Below are 15,428 nucleotides of genomic sequence, written 5' to 3' on the forward strand. Positions count from 1 at the left end.
AAAATAGTGAAGGCTTTTGAAACTATTTGAGAAGTTGATGACTCTGAAAAAACTTCCATGATTTTTTTTCCCCCCATAGGAGAGGTTCTAAAGAAGAAAATGGCCACGTACGCAGGCAGTGTGATAACATTTCCCCTATATTAGGATAAAAGAACTTAAAAGATTAAACTGCGGGGGGGAGAGGGGAGAAAGAGGGAAAAGAGCTTCAGTATCATTATGATTTACAAATGTGGGTATCATGTGACTATCATCAAGTGACAGTCCAACTTAGGTACAACCTTTCAAAGAAAGGTTTAAAATCTTAAATTCAATCATCCAAGTCAGGATAGAATCAGCTGGTCTAGCTCCTTCCTCCCACTGAAGGAAAACTGTCCTTCTGTGTCCCTCATCCAAGTTTTCTTTTTTAATTCTTATTTATTCTTACACAACTGGCTAGGAAAACTCTACCTCCTATTTATAACACCGAGGGTTTTATTCCAAAATCCTTAAACCACTGATAGTACAGCAAAGTTAGCTTTTTCTTGTCTGCACACTTGCAGACAAACGTTAGTAGGAGAGCACACTAACTCTGTTACACAGGCAGGCCATCCATCTTGTTATCTCCCATAACTCAAGAGCAGATAAATCAGAACATAACCAGAAGGGGAATTTTATAAAGCCCTATTGTGTAACATCCCTTTTTAGCGTCCTGGAAGCTGTGATCAGAGTCTTCAAGAAAATCTGAGTATGTGACTCAAAATCAGTAAAGAAACAGCTCATTTGAGAAATACTATTGTTTCTGTCCTGCTACTTCTTACAAACAATACAGGATTAGTCACTAAGCCAACACCTGTAGCTCTTGCTCAAGACATCAGAGCTATGCTGAGGTTAGAAAAACACAATTGGAACTGAACTAGTAAGAAAAGGAACTGATCTACAGGAAAAAATGGCTCATCAAACAATCTTCAGACACAGAATGAACACAATGGTGGTTGTACAAAACAGGAGTTAACTGCCCTAACAGCTGACCAGCGTAACAAGAAGTCCTACATTTCTCAGGACATTCCAGGCAGCCATTCAGCTCCCTAAAACCCAGAAAAAAAAAAAAAAAACAAGTGATCAGCCTTTTGCTGAGTTAATAAGATGAAGTGGCTCACCATGTAGCCAGACAAGTATGATTCAGAGCATGAGGCAGTAGACTGCTTAGATACAGGGAAGGAAGCATTGTTCCACCACCATGAAGTTACATCAGCCAACCTTTTGTAGAGCCACATCACTTACAGAGACTGCTCTAAAAGGACTTCCTTTTTGTTACAATACTCAAATGGAAACGATTTTAAAAATATTTGTTCATATTACCTCTTATTCCCCTACCTATTTTTAAAGCATTTAGAAAACAGAAGTTGCATCGAGGCCCCACCCTGAATTTCTTAACACGCTGAAGAACCACAGCAATTATTCTACTGCAGTCTTCCTGCTAACACGCTGTAAAACACCAGAAGTGGGACAAATAAGAGCAAAGTAACATTGATTACCTGTCTTCTGAAGCCTTACTACTGAGAACAGTCCGCAAGCCAGGGGTGAGCAATTACCACCCTGCAGCCAAGTCCCAGGTTGTGATCAAGTCAAGGACAAGTGCCATCACTTCCTCTCAACTGAGGTAATTCACTTCTACACCAATGTATGTAACATGCTGACATTCTGCAACAGATTTCAGTTAACCTTGTGGTACACAGACTTAACAAGTTTCAAATCCAGAGCCAATGTCACACATCCTTCAGAAGACAAAAAACACCCCTACAAAAAAATCCCTGGAGAAATGGATGTTTCAGCCTACCTTACTGATGTGTTAATGAGCATCAGAGGCAGTGAAAAGGCCAAGGGGAGGCCAGAAGCCTAAGCCGAAGTTAGGTTACAAGTCCAAAAGCTCTGCATGCAGGCTAAAGCCCCAGTGAGGCTTTAGCTCAGACTAGCCTTGGCTTTATTGTCTTCGTAATCAGCACTCTGAAGGAGTGCATGTACTTGCATGTACGTTATTGTATATCCTTTTCTGGCACTTGTGCTGCTCTGCCCAACTCCTTCAGTCAGCTGGCTCATCTTAATAAACTGAGAAGGGAAATAAATAGGAAAGAAGAGCACAAAAAAATAACTTTTTAAATAATTGTAGTGACATGAAGTAAAACGTTCGGAAGTCAGCCAAGGATGGGAGGTGAGGAAGATCATTTTGTCACATCTCTCTTTTTGCTGCAGCAAGTTTTCACCATCTTTGCCAACACTTCCTTTCAGCAGAAAACAACAAACAGAACACTCCATTGGATAAAATCTACTTTATTTACTGCATTATAAGATAATGTGATACTTACAGTGCAAAAAAGGTGAAGACATTTCAGGATCACATTGGAACATAAGAAACATCTAGGTTAAAATCCAAGTTAGGAAAAAAAGTACATTTAAGCTAATCACACTGTTTGACAGGCATTAAACCTCCCAGGGCAGAGGCCCATCAGCTGTCACACTGCAGTGTCGGACAACCACACTGCCACTAATGGCAACAGTGCATCGAATCTGCATTGAAGCATCAGAGAATTAAATAAGAAAACCAAACAATTTTCTAAGTGAATTCCCAGAATTACATCCTGGCTGCAACACATTGGATTATTTTGCAAAAAACTGATCTGTTTTCTGTTCGTCCAGACCAGCAATTACTTATTTTTGAATTATACTTTCATAATTATCAGAGCAAGGACAGCCTGCATTTTAAATGCTTTTACTAATCATCTAGTTATTAATAAATTAACAAAAAGTGCCACTTATTTCAAATCTTTCTAAACTCATTCATAATAGAATCCTGTCTCACTTTCCAGACTGTGATTAATAGAATTTCTTTCTACTCATCCTAAAAATTACACTCTCCTAACTGTACTACAACACAATTAAAAAAGAGGCAGAAATTAATAGCACCACACAGCTTCGGGTTGGTGAATACAGGAATGGGGAGAAGTCTTCCTTCCAGGTACAGCCCTAGGAAGATACTAGAAATACAGTAGAAGTAGGGGAACACCTGCAGTCACCACCAGCCCTCCAAGCAGGCAATGATGACAGGCTGCACAGAAGGCTCAACTCTAAAAAATTATATCAACAAAATCCTTGAACACTTTCTATTTCTCAGCAGAAAATTATTATTGTTGTTTAATCCAAACCTACTGAAAAGCTCGAACAGGCTTAGAATCAAGGTGCAAGCAACCAAGAGATTATATTCAATATAAACACAATCAGTAGAGTCAAAGGTTAAGTTGCGAGTTGGTAAACTTTGCTCTTTGTTAGTAATGGACGACTCTGCTTCTTTTTGTATAAGCTCGTTTGGATTATACTTCCAATTCAGGTGAGTGTGCAGCTCCCTGAACTGCAGCAGCAGCAGGATTCTCTAAGTGAATTCAGAAAGCCATTTATCCTTGTAACATTCTAGCCAGCCTACTGGAATTAGAGTTTCTCATTTTCAAATTATTTTTCCACTTTCAGTGCCTGACTTGCAAGAATCACTATCAGCTGTTAATATAACTAAATAAAAGGTGAAGAGATTAAACAAGGAAATCAAGTCAGTTTAGTTCCCTATTCGTGCCCAAGCCCTACTTCTCATACTGAAGGAGCACAGTGACTGTACACAACAGCCGTTCAGCATCACGCACAAAAGATAACGTTTATTTATCAGCTTATTCCTGCTCTTCCCAGCAATTCAAGACTAGACACTAGATCTCTAACTTCTCCACGATGCATGCTCCATTTCAGCAAACCACTGCTCACAGTACTGGTCATCACGATAAAAGACCATTGTTTTCTAATCCTCTCCCTCCCCCTTCGTGCCCAGTCACACACTCCCCTCCCCTAATCCTCCCACTCTTTAAAACACCACATCAACTTTTGCAGGCTGCCTGTTTGCAGCAGCTCTAAACAAACCACACAAACCAAAACTCTCACACATGACTATTTTTTAAGTGAAAACTAAGAAGAATACAATTTAACCGGAGACGAGTCAACAGCTGGGCCTAGATGAGAGCAGTGCGGCATCCAGCAGGAAAGAAGTATTGTTACAGAAAATGGGGGCTAGAAGCAGGGAATGAGAGCCAGCTTTGTTCACAGCCGGTAGCCTAAGTGCCTATCAGTCAGCAAAAGCATTCTTAGCACGGCTGCACCAAAGCTTCCTGCAGCCGGTCCGCACGTGACAGGCCCGCACAGCAGCGCAGGCGGCGGCCATCCCCGCATAGCAGGAGCGCCCCAGAGGTCAGCGCTTCCAGGCATCTCAGCAATCTGGGAATTGCCTCGGCTTATCGCTTGGAAGCAACATAATTACACTGCTTGCAGGGCCGGGGCAGCAGTTTGTAGCCGTGATCTTTTAGTCAGCTCCAGGTCATGTACAATTTTTAAAAATACACGAACATTAAAACATGAAAAAATCCACTTTTTCAATAGAAAAAAAAAAAGTGAAACTACATTTTTTTCCTGATGCTGCCTACGGTGTTCTCTTGAGTAACTGAGTTTTGTAAGTTTGGTTTTTTGTTTTCTTTAAGGTGAGCGGACCAAAATGCTGAACATTCTACAGAAAACTGATTTTTCCCCATACAGACAATGAGCTAAACCTACTGAATAAAAGGCCCATGTTAGAGTTAAAAGGTAGAGAAAGTAAAACCTGGATTCATGCTAAGTTTGTGGCACTCCCTATGAAAAGGGGTATTCTACAAAACAAAGTGAAATGCTTACTTCCAGCTGCTCAGAAGCGGAGCATTTCACTCCCAGCAGAGCAAGTCAGCCAGCAGTTCTACTCAAAGATCTTCCAGCAACAAAAGGGGAATGGGGGGTGGGGGAGGCGGCGGAACAGGACAGCGGATTCCATCAGCCTGCCTACCTCACAAGCCTCAGCAGCACCGCAGTAAATTCCAGCTGCTCCAACTCGCTGCTTGACCCACGTGTTCCTCTCCCATCACATACCAACCTGACGACAGAGCTCACCCAACAGGTATCAGCATTTGCAACTTGCCACATGCTATTTACTTCACCCTGTCCCACAGAGCCCTTCTGCTGTACAGATGACTACTGCCTGCTTGCTTCACCACTTAATTGTCATCCACTAGTAAGCGTACTTCTGCTAGTTCTAGGAGCTCTAGGAGACTTCATGCTCTTTAAGTCCAGAGGAGAAAGCAGGAAATAACATCAGTGAAAAATATAAAAAGTATCACAAAAATTCTCAATTTGATTCTAGAAAAGGGAAAAAAAGCCCATACAGGACTTTCCTGACTGCCTGCTTTTGTTTAAATATTTTTTTAAATTGTCAATAGCTATTTAAGCTAGAACTGATTCGTGAAAGAGGGGATTAATGTAATTAGAAGTTCAGCCTAGCAAAACGCATGCTGCAAAATTTCCCATTGAAGTTAAAGAGACATTTCCTTTCCGCTTCCATTTAAAACTGAAACGTACACACAGTATGACACAGGACAGAAATCCCACCCCGATGTGAATGGAGCTAGATGCACAGCCAGAGACAGTGCTCACATGAGCAGTAACCCAGTCATTTAGCAGATATCCTCATAATGCTGGGAGGGAAAAGGCAGGAGCCAGAACACTGGCCATTCTGCAGGAACAATGACCTCAGCAACTGCCAGCGGTGCCTTCTTACCATTGTTCACTCTTCCCGAGATAAAGAGGCATTTACAGACAGCAGACAATGCAACAAGCAAGAAAGCCTTCCACGTTTGCACCGCTTTATTTCAGATGAATCATTTCAAGCTTACATAACATCAAAGGCAAAGAGATTTCTACCATTTTGAAAGACAAATGTACGCTTTGGTCCACATCAACCTGCATCCCGAAATTCCTCCTGACAGACAGCTATCAGGCAAAGATTACCAAAACAAGAATTACGAGATTTCACTCAGAACAAGGCATATATTACTCCATCTTATATCTCAGATGGCAAACATATCCAAACAACACACTGGAATACAGAACGGATTCCTGGGAACACCATATCAGCACAGAAACTTGGACTAGCACTAGAATTAACCTGGTAAGAAGCAGTAGAAGGAAAAGGGATTTAGCAGAGACTCACACGCATTTTCCATTCCTATTTGCAATTCTTCTTAACGCATACACCCACACCTCCTCTCCAGAAACAGGAAGGCAGGAAAGACATTCGAGGAAGCAAATAAATATGGGCAAAGGAAAGCCACATTCCTGACACTTGGTTACAAACACAGCTGTTATCAGACAGAGTTTGGGGGAGCCTGCTGAGGTGGTGCTCTCACATGGAAGGGGAAGGTAGAGTGTGAAAGCAAGGACTTCTGACCACCCCCCCTTCATGCTTACAGGCAGAAAGACAACAGGAGTTTCCATATGCCAGCATATGTCTTTCCTACAGTTTCACAGAAACTGTCACCACGTTTTGAACTAATTTAAACTATCAGCCCGTGCACAACTGTGAGCACTGAGCTCAGTGCCTCCTGTCCCTGAAACAGCACACACAGTACTCTCAGATAGGTGGGCCCTTCATTTACCTGCGTCCCGTCCAACCTAAACGACCTCTTACACCAACACAACCAATGACTTTGGGTTACACTTGCTTTCTTGGCTATCTTCACAATACTTTAAAAAAAAAAAAATAAAAATAGAGAGGAATTTAAGAGGAAGCAGCTTGATAAATCATCACCATACTAAAGATACTGCTCTTTCCCACTTATCTGGGAATATTTTCAGATAAATGTTACAATTGAGGAGGATCATCCAAACCAGTGTGTGTGATTATTCCCATTATTTCCAAACGCAGTACAAGAGAAGATAAGCAGTAGATGCATTTCAGCATATTTTATTCTCTCTTTCTGGACTTAAGTCTCAGGAGGCCAATGTCAGGGATTATTTCTCATCTGAACTTTTGCACACTTTTCATTTTAAGTGCTCGGAGTAGGTTCTGAAGTGCTTCCAGTTTGCTCTGGAGTCTTACTATCTAGAATTTTGTAGAACTTTGTCCTTCAAACTGTTCTTTATTTGCTTTAACATTTAAATTTGTTATGCTTTTCTTTCTCCTCCCCATTCATTGCCTTCAGTTCTATTACACAAAGCAGTAACAAGCACAGGAGCTAGCATTACAGATGCAAAAAACAATACAGCTGCAACTTCAGCAACACACCTAAGCTCCTATTATGGTTCTTTCAGAAGTTGGGTCTGATTGTATCATCTTAATTTAGAATTGCAATCTTCAAATACAGCTATTCAGTTACTCTTGATGAAACAATTCTGTGAGTAAGCCTTAGTCATAGAACACCAGGTTTCACAGTAGTCACTTGGAGAGTCCAGACACCTCAGCTTTTGTGCTAAGATTCTCACTGCTGGGGAAGGCAGATGCAAGAAAGGAGTGAAAAGCCTTTCTGTTTCACAAAGGTCTATGAAATACCAAATGGCAAAGGCAATGCTCAGCCAAGACGCTGAATCAGAAGAACCTGGTGGCAGGCAGAACGTTGAAATGATACAGTTCCTTGGTTATTAACTTCAGAAGGCAACACTGCATATCTCATCTTTTCAGACGATCAAAGATCTGCTGCTGACCACAGTGTAAACAAAACTCTGATAAACAGAATTCTGATATAAAGTCAAGAAGCTTCCTAACTGCCCCCCAACAAGACAATATTCCATGCTCCCGTCAAGCAATACTTATTTTTCTGTTTCACCACATAAGAAACATAGAACCAGAGGGTCAGTAGGTGCAAGATGTGTATGACAAACAAAATTTTCAGCTACATACTGACAAGGTACTTTCACAGATAGATTCCCTAACCAAACCTCAGCTGTTCCCATAGCAGCTCTAGGGGACACCCACCCTCTAACCACCACCAACACAACTACAATAGCACAACTAGGAAACGTACACAGCCATTCTACAGACTGCACCTACAGCATGACATCCACTTCTGATAGAGTGTGTCCTCAGTTCAAATCATTACTGTGCTGTTTATAAACAGTGGACCTTTCTCATTTCCTTTAGCTAAATACTCCCCTTTTGGGGAGCACTGATCTACTCCTCATCATTCAAAGGAGTCAAACAAAACAAACCAAATGAAGCCCACTTAGTTTTCTCATGAGATAACCCTCCAGGAATTTCCTTTCCAACACAGCCATGCTATTAACAGAGGGGCTCAACCTGTAAATGATGGCCAATCACTTTCCACAGCTCAGTCTCAATACTGAAGGAAACACAAGTTCTTTTGTCAGAAAGCCATGCCTCCAAGCTTGGCTTCAAGACCTTAATACCCACTAGAAATACTATTTCAAGGAATCCAGATTTACGGGTTCACCAGGAAAACTACCTCACGTGGGGTTATTCAGAACAACGTTGTTCCAAATAACGACAGGAACAACGCTGGGTCAAACAAGATCCACTTTTTCCAAGAAGCATCCTGTGCTGACAGAGTTAACACGATCTGGCCTTCTCCCAGATATAATTGTGGGGAAGCCAGCCATCAAAAATGAACATGAATTACAGATTTATTACAAGCCTTGGAAATTGTTCAGATAAACAATACTTGCCATACCTAGCCCCAGGTACCGTTCTGATCCCATATTAATTACACATTACTAATTGTTTGATAACACATTGTCAAGTAATACCTTTTTAAGAGTTACTTCTCCTTGAGTTCTGCAGTTTTGGTAATTTGAACTGTTACATTCTGCTACAGACAACTTATCCTTACACAGCATGACTGAAGACAATCGTATTTCCAATATTTATTCAGTGAAGATGACCACACTTACTTCAATTTTGCCACAGGGAATTCATCCACTGCAAGTCCTGTTCTACAGATTCATTTATTAAAAAAGCCTGCTAAAAGACCAAATCAAGTATTAATTTGAAGTAATTTTGTATTAGTTCCCACCAGGGCTGCCATTATCCCACCATGCAAATACCCACTCTGAAAAATAAACATTCATGTGGAAAATGAACTTAAATCCTTATGTGTTTTTAAATGCAATTTAGACAATCGTATCTTCTCCAGAGTGGAAGGGCACACTGATTTCCACTCAGTGCAAGTAAAGAAATGGGACCATTTGTTAAATGACTGCTGACCTAGTAGGGCAGAGGGAAAGACACTGCTGTGGACCCCATTTAAGCCAGGCAAGAACAGGCTACGCAGTCCCACAGGACTGTGAGTTGAAAACTAATTACTGCCTGGTTGAGGAGGGGTGAAGGGAAATATTTTGCAAGGAAGCCTCTAAGATAGATCTTAAATGCAAAAAGGCAACGGAGAGGAACACAGAGAAACTACAAATCAGTGAAGGTGCCTGCTTTTGCATAATTCCTATTTTTAGCAAGTCAGCATTTAATAGATTTAGTTAGGTGGGAGGGACAAAAGATTGAGTAGTACCAAGTTCTGTTACTGCTTTTCTGCTATGGAAAGCTAACTAAGAAAACACATTATAGTAAATTATCCAGGTCAACGTGGGTAATAGCAGCCTTGCTCACCTCTCATAAGAAGGAACTCCTACTACCATGCTTCCTACTGCTACCATGTTACTGAATTTAGGCTACCTTCCCCCACTACAAAAGGGCAGAAACATCTGTTTGTAACAGATTAGGAAACAAGAATCCTGTTAGAGATTACTAAATACCTTGAGAATATCAATACTTTTTAGAACAATGTCAACTTAATTTCTTAGCACCTACATTGTGCTTAACGCTTGCAAATACACGTAAACTAAAAAAACATTCTTAATGGATGAAGGCTAGAAACAACTCTGAAGAGTTACTAAAGATCCCACAGAGTTACAAATAGCAGATGTGAGCAAAGTACCCAGTCCTGCAGGCTTGCTTGCAGCCTACGAGTTCCCCGAGGGAATTCCAGGCAAGGAAAATCTATGGATAACAGAAGCAGACATCATTTTCCCCAGCCAAGTCCCTATCCCTGTGACCTTGGCAGAGCTCACTGCTCCCCTGGATCCACAAGACTCAAACTGGATCTGCCAGCATTCAAATTAATGCTTTCTTCATTTCCTCAGCACAACTCCTTGAAGCAAGAACATCCCCATGTTTGTGAGCACAGAGCACACATTTGAACAATATGCCCCTAAAATAGCATAATTACAAGAAAAGACAATGTTTTCAAGACATTTTGGACTCAACATACATAAATGCACAGAACCACAGAATTCATTTTGAGACTTCCCTGTGGCTATTTGCTTAATCAGTACGTTCACTGAAGAAGTCATTAGCAATATTATTTGCCTGAGAAAACATTGAACATAGCTTGATATTAATTTTTGCTGCGTTTATACTATGACCAGGAAAAACTCAGAGATACAAATGACTGAAGTCTTTCTTAACCAGAGGGTAGTTTGCTGTACAGATTATATAACTTTCAAACATTCTATGAAGTAAAAAAATAAGCCTCTGAATCAAGTACCACTAATTAACTTAAACAGACATGTAGAGTTCAACTCACTGTTAGCAAACTGAACATGGAGACCACAACTTTATACATTTAGACATGTACAGCTCTGCAGCTTTCACACTGACCAACCAGACGTGCTCAGTGCACCTTCTAGTGCAACACACATCACCTTTCCTGTCAGCTCTAGAGCACGGGAGAACAAAACAGAAGATCCTACTTCACACTGCCAGCTGATTGGTATGGCTGGTAGCACAGCAGGCTTGGTCTGAACATCAGTGACTGACAGAAACTGGTTATGGATGAGTGTTTTTAAGCCTTTTTTTTTACAATAACGTAAGCTCTCTATCTATACTCACAGTATTCAACAGCACAACGTGTGCCTTAACATACCTGTGAAGCACAACAACCCATTTCTAGTTGCCTTCCTCAAAGCAAGGATTAGTTAGCTGCTCACTGATAAGGTTTTACCAATTTTCCATCCTATAAAGATAAAAATCAGCTCCCAGGCACAGTCAGATCTCAATCGCTGGTTAAATTAATCTTTGTCCTATGCATTGAACTAGTAGCAAACTCCATACACACTTCACAACAGCAAAGACTGTAGAACTCTGAGCTTCTTTCATGCAGCTGACACTGGAAAAAAAACACCTCAACTACCATTCAGTAGCCACAGTTGCCTCTCACCATAATTGCATGAATTTAAGTTTTAAACGTTCTGGATTATCTTCTCTCCTGAAAACAATACATGAATTGAAGCAATTTCTTAGGTCCACACACAACCTAAAGAACAACATCAAAATTAAATGTTTCAGGATTGTTTCCAGCAAGTAGATAATTTCTGATGTTAAATTCACTCAGCTTATTTCTAGTACTTCATGTTACTTCTTCACATGCATTTTCCACATTTCTTTATTGTTATGCTTGAAGAATCTCCCCAACATTGAGAGAACTGATCCAACGTTCTAGTGTTTATGAAGGTCTCAAAGTGAAGAACAAAACACTGTTACAAAACCTGTATCATAGACTCACATATAGTATAAAGCACACTCGAAAAGTCGGTGCGTAAAGCCTCTACAAAGAATGAAATCATTAGCATCTTTGGAGCGTGATTCTGGATAGAATACTAAGCCATGTTTATGAAAACCATAAGAGGAACCAAGGAGTCCTAGCAATCTGCGAGTATTGAACTGTTACTGTGACCCATTTCTCTACTTCTCATTGAAGCAGTAACAGATACTTGCCTGGAGCTGGAGAGGCAGTTAGAACAAAAATCCAATTAATTACAGGACTGAGGTGAAGGGAAGGGAAATCTTCTCTGCACGTACATTTAAAACTAGAATGAAGTCAAGAACTCAGGTTCAAAATGCAATAGAGGTCAGAAAACTAAAAATTCTTCTCCTTACATTTACTACTAAGGAACTTCTCCTTTCTTTTTAAAATCTAGTGCAGACTGCATATGGACCTTCAGCTTAAAGGTGGAGAGCTTTACATCTCATTACTAATACCCTGACACACAGTCATTCCCTCAGCATCCATTAGTATTGTTCAAGACTACATTAGAAGAGATTAGGCCCTCAATGTTTCACAATCATGGCCACCGCTAGATTAGGCTGCAAGCAAGATTTCATTTCTCCCACCATCTCATATTGTACACTACCAACAGCTGCAGCAAACACTGAAAACCTCCATAAAGCTCATTCTTTCACAGCATAGCCGTGAAAAAGTCAAGCAACCAAAAGTGAGCGGGAGCAGAAGGCAGCAGGAATTGCTGATAACGGGGTGTAACACAGCAAAGCCAGCCAACATTCCCACACGTACAAATCAAGAATTACTGAGCTAATAAAAAATTGTTTTAGTTCTCCTCTGGTCAAGTGTGCCAACATAAACACGAGCATGGACACAGACGTGGGCATGGACACAAACCCTCAGAAGCTTGCAAGTATGTTAAGGAAAACTTCTGCTAAGAGATAAACATTCACAGCATTTGTTTTAATGCACTACACCCCTCAAGATGAGAAACTGGACACCGCGTCCAGAGGGGTGACTGAAGGAAACAAGACCTGAAACTTAACACAGGAGTCCTCCAATATTCTCGTATTTCTGAAATATTTATCATCTCTCCCTCATCTTCTCCATAACTATTAAAGCTATAATCTGTAGCCCAGGAATTATTAGCTGAAGTAGAATTACACTGCCTGCATACTGACAGGAAACTTTGACAAGGAAATTCATGTGAACTGTATAGATAAGAGCCAAGTCTCGGACAATGTTATGTGACAAATTAAGAGCAAGAAGACAAGCAGTAACTTCAGCAGGAGACCATTACAGGCTGCAAGATCTTACTTGACAAAAAAAGGTCTGGAAATAGACCGTGAAGAGTTACAGCAGAAGCAGACTATTTTGCAACACTCTTAAATTAAGATAACTTTCACCATAATTAGTTTGGCTGCTATCGTAAACATGAACATGGGCTCACAGTGCTAATTTAATGCCAAAGACTTGGAAGAAGTGTCAGGTGACTGCTAAGGGAAGAGGCAACGCTCAGTTTTACTCCAGTGTGCATGCACACGTATTTTAGAAGTTTAGAATGTTTGGAGTTTCTTCCGTTTTTAACTTCCTAAGACACTGCACGCACGCGAGGGGCATTATTTTTTCCACAACCATGAAAGCTAGCTATATTTCAAGAGCAGATTTCGTCCTACAGGTGGAAACTCAGCACCAGTTTTACATGAGAGCACAGTGTGCAACATTTCAGCCAGGGCAGTTTCCCACAGTTCCTCACAGAACAGAATTCCAACACAAGGTTACTAGTTTTAGGGACAAACAATACTTACTTTCACCATCATGCTTTCTGTCAATCCGAACAAGGTAAAAGTAAGTCCTATCCGTACAGCTGTGTGACAGCACCAGTTTGAAGTGTAACGCAGAACAAATTACTTTGCTTACTGCATGCATTTATCGCTGGTATTTCTGTGTACACATCGGTTAATATGTAGTAAGAAATCTCTGATGCATACTTAGAAACCGAGTACACAGTCGAGTAAGCGGACACGGGCGCTTCAGCCTCATTGCCCGCACAGGCGGTGGGCGCTGCGCTCACGCCAAGGGGCCGCAGGCCGGCCGGTGCAACGGGGCGCTCCCAGCCCCAAGGCCCCAGCGGGGCGGGCCGCGCCACAGGGTGCGTTCCAGCAGGTGACATCAGACCGAAACCGCCGAGTTTCACCGAGAGCAAACATCGCGGCACCGGCGGCACGCGCGAGCTCGGAACTCGGAACGCCGAAGCCCACGGCGGCCGTTCGGGAGTCGCGGCCGAACGGCGGCTCCGAGTTCAAACCCGAACCCGTTTCCGAGCGCCCCGCAATCGCGGGCGGAGCGGCAGCAACCTGTTGGGCGCCGTTCCGGCCCTGCCCCGGGGCAGCGCGGCGTTACTCACCTCAGAGGCGGGCGGCGCCCGCCTGTGCACCTGTACGGGCACTGCCGACTGCGGCCCGCCGGCCCGGGCCGCTCGCCGCCCGCGCGTCAAATGCCGCCGCCCGGCCCGGCGGGACGAAGAATCCCGCGCTACCGGCCTCTCCCGGTCCAGCCGCCCCCGGCCGCCCGCCCCCAACAAAGGGACGCGGCCTTTCCCGGCGACTCCGCCCCGCCCGCGTGGGGCCCCTCGGCGGGGCCCGGTCCATCTCGGCGCGGGGCTGTCCCGCCGCCGCCGCCCGTGCAACAGGTGGGGAGCGGCCCCGGCGGGGGGTTCCGAGCCGTCCACGAGCTCGCTCGGCCCGGCCGGGACGCGGGATCGCGCTGAGCGCACAGCGAGGCCCCGTCCCAACTCGGCTCCGCGCCCCGGCCGGGCTGCCCGCACCTCAGGACGGACGGACGGAGCCTTACAGCCGCCGGGACGCCGCAGCCGCGCGGGAAGCGGCCGTAAGGAGGAGGAGGCAGCGGGGCCGCCCGCAGCTCCGTACCGCACCGCGGATTAACGCGGCAGCGCTCCGCCGCCGGGCTGAGCCTTACCTTGCTGGACGCGGCTCTGGCAGACATTTTGTTTCCTTCTTTCCCCCCGAGCAGGGAGACCGCGCCTGCAAGTACCAAGAGCGGGGAGAAGGGATCCCCGCCGCCTCCCGCGCCTCACACAGCCGCCCAAATAAACATCCCACGGGCAGGGAGGAGGAGGAGGAGGAAGAGGAGGAGAGAGGCGGGCGGCGAGGGAAGGGGCGGGGAAAAAGGGAGGAGGAAGGGAGGAAGGAAGGGGAAAGAGAGCGGAGCCCCAACTTTGAGAAAAGTGCCGGCTCTTTCCCGCCCGGGCCGGGGCTGCGAAGGGCGACGGTCGCTGCCCGATCCGCGATCCCCGCGATCCCCGCGCTCCGCTCCGCTCCCCACACAGCGCCGCGTGCCGCGCAGCCCCGGACGCTCCTGAGTGCGGCGCGACCCATCCCGCCGTGCGGGGGAGCGCCCCGCCCCGCCCGTACCCCCGTCCCGCCGCCGGCCCCGGCTTTCCCCGAGCAGCGGCACCTGCGTGGCCGGCATCTCCTCGGCTCCCGGCCCCGCCTCCCCCGGCGGTGGCCGAGCGGCGCAAGAACGGCCGTAGAGCCCGTCCGCCTCCGGGCTCCCCCCGCGCGGTGGTCGGAGCCGCGGGCGACGGCGGCGGGGGCCGAGCGGCGGCCGTCTGGCACAGCCTATGGGAGCGCGGGGGGCGGTTTGAAACGCCGGAGCGGAGCCGGCGGGGGGGTGGGAGGCGCGACGAGCAGCGGCGGCGCAGCGGGGAGCCCGGAGCCGGGCCTCCCACACCGCTCCCCCATTCACTGAGCAGCGGCCGGGTGCTCCCGCTGCCCCCATTGTCCGCAGGGCGGGCGGCGGCGCTCCGGCTGCGCGTCTCGTTCTCCGGATAAAGGAACAAAGGCGCTGACCCAGAACAGCCGAGGAGCTCCGGCTCGAAGTGGCGGCCGCGCGGACTGCAGCTTTGGCGAACAAACGCCTGGGTGCTCGAGGTGAAGGCGTTTTCGGCGCCTTTTACAAAATAAACATTTATTT

The 15,428-nt window shown here is 45.1% G+C and overlaps 1 protein-coding gene across 6 annotated transcripts in view; it reads right to left on the reverse strand.

Moving 5' to 3' along the window:
- The window catches only part of TJP1 (tight junction protein 1), a 71,703-nt gene extending 56,764 nt beyond the window's left edge, over window positions 1–14,939 (reverse strand). For 5 of the 6 annotated variants that reach the window (XM_042875581.1, XM_042875579.1, XM_042875578.1 and 2 more), the window contains exon 1: window positions 14,412–14,756. In XM_042875581.1, coding sequence (XP_042731515.1) covers window positions 14,412–14,438 — 27 coding nt within the window. In that variant the 5' untranslated portion in view covers window positions 14,439–14,756. Of the gene's footprint in view, window positions 1–14,411; window positions 14,757–14,909 lie in introns of those variants that run through there. The other variant, XM_042875577.1, reaches the window with a different exon arrangement.
- Window positions 14,940–15,428: the final 489 nt, after the last annotated feature.

Source organism: Lagopus leucura, unplaced genomic scaffold (genome assembly GCF_019238085.1).
Source record: "Lagopus leucura isolate 7727_CA_CO unplaced genomic scaffold, USGS_WTPT01 Super-Scaffold_100015, whole genome shotgun sequence".
NCBI lineage: Eukaryota > Metazoa > Chordata > Aves > Galliformes > Phasianidae > Lagopus > Lagopus leucura.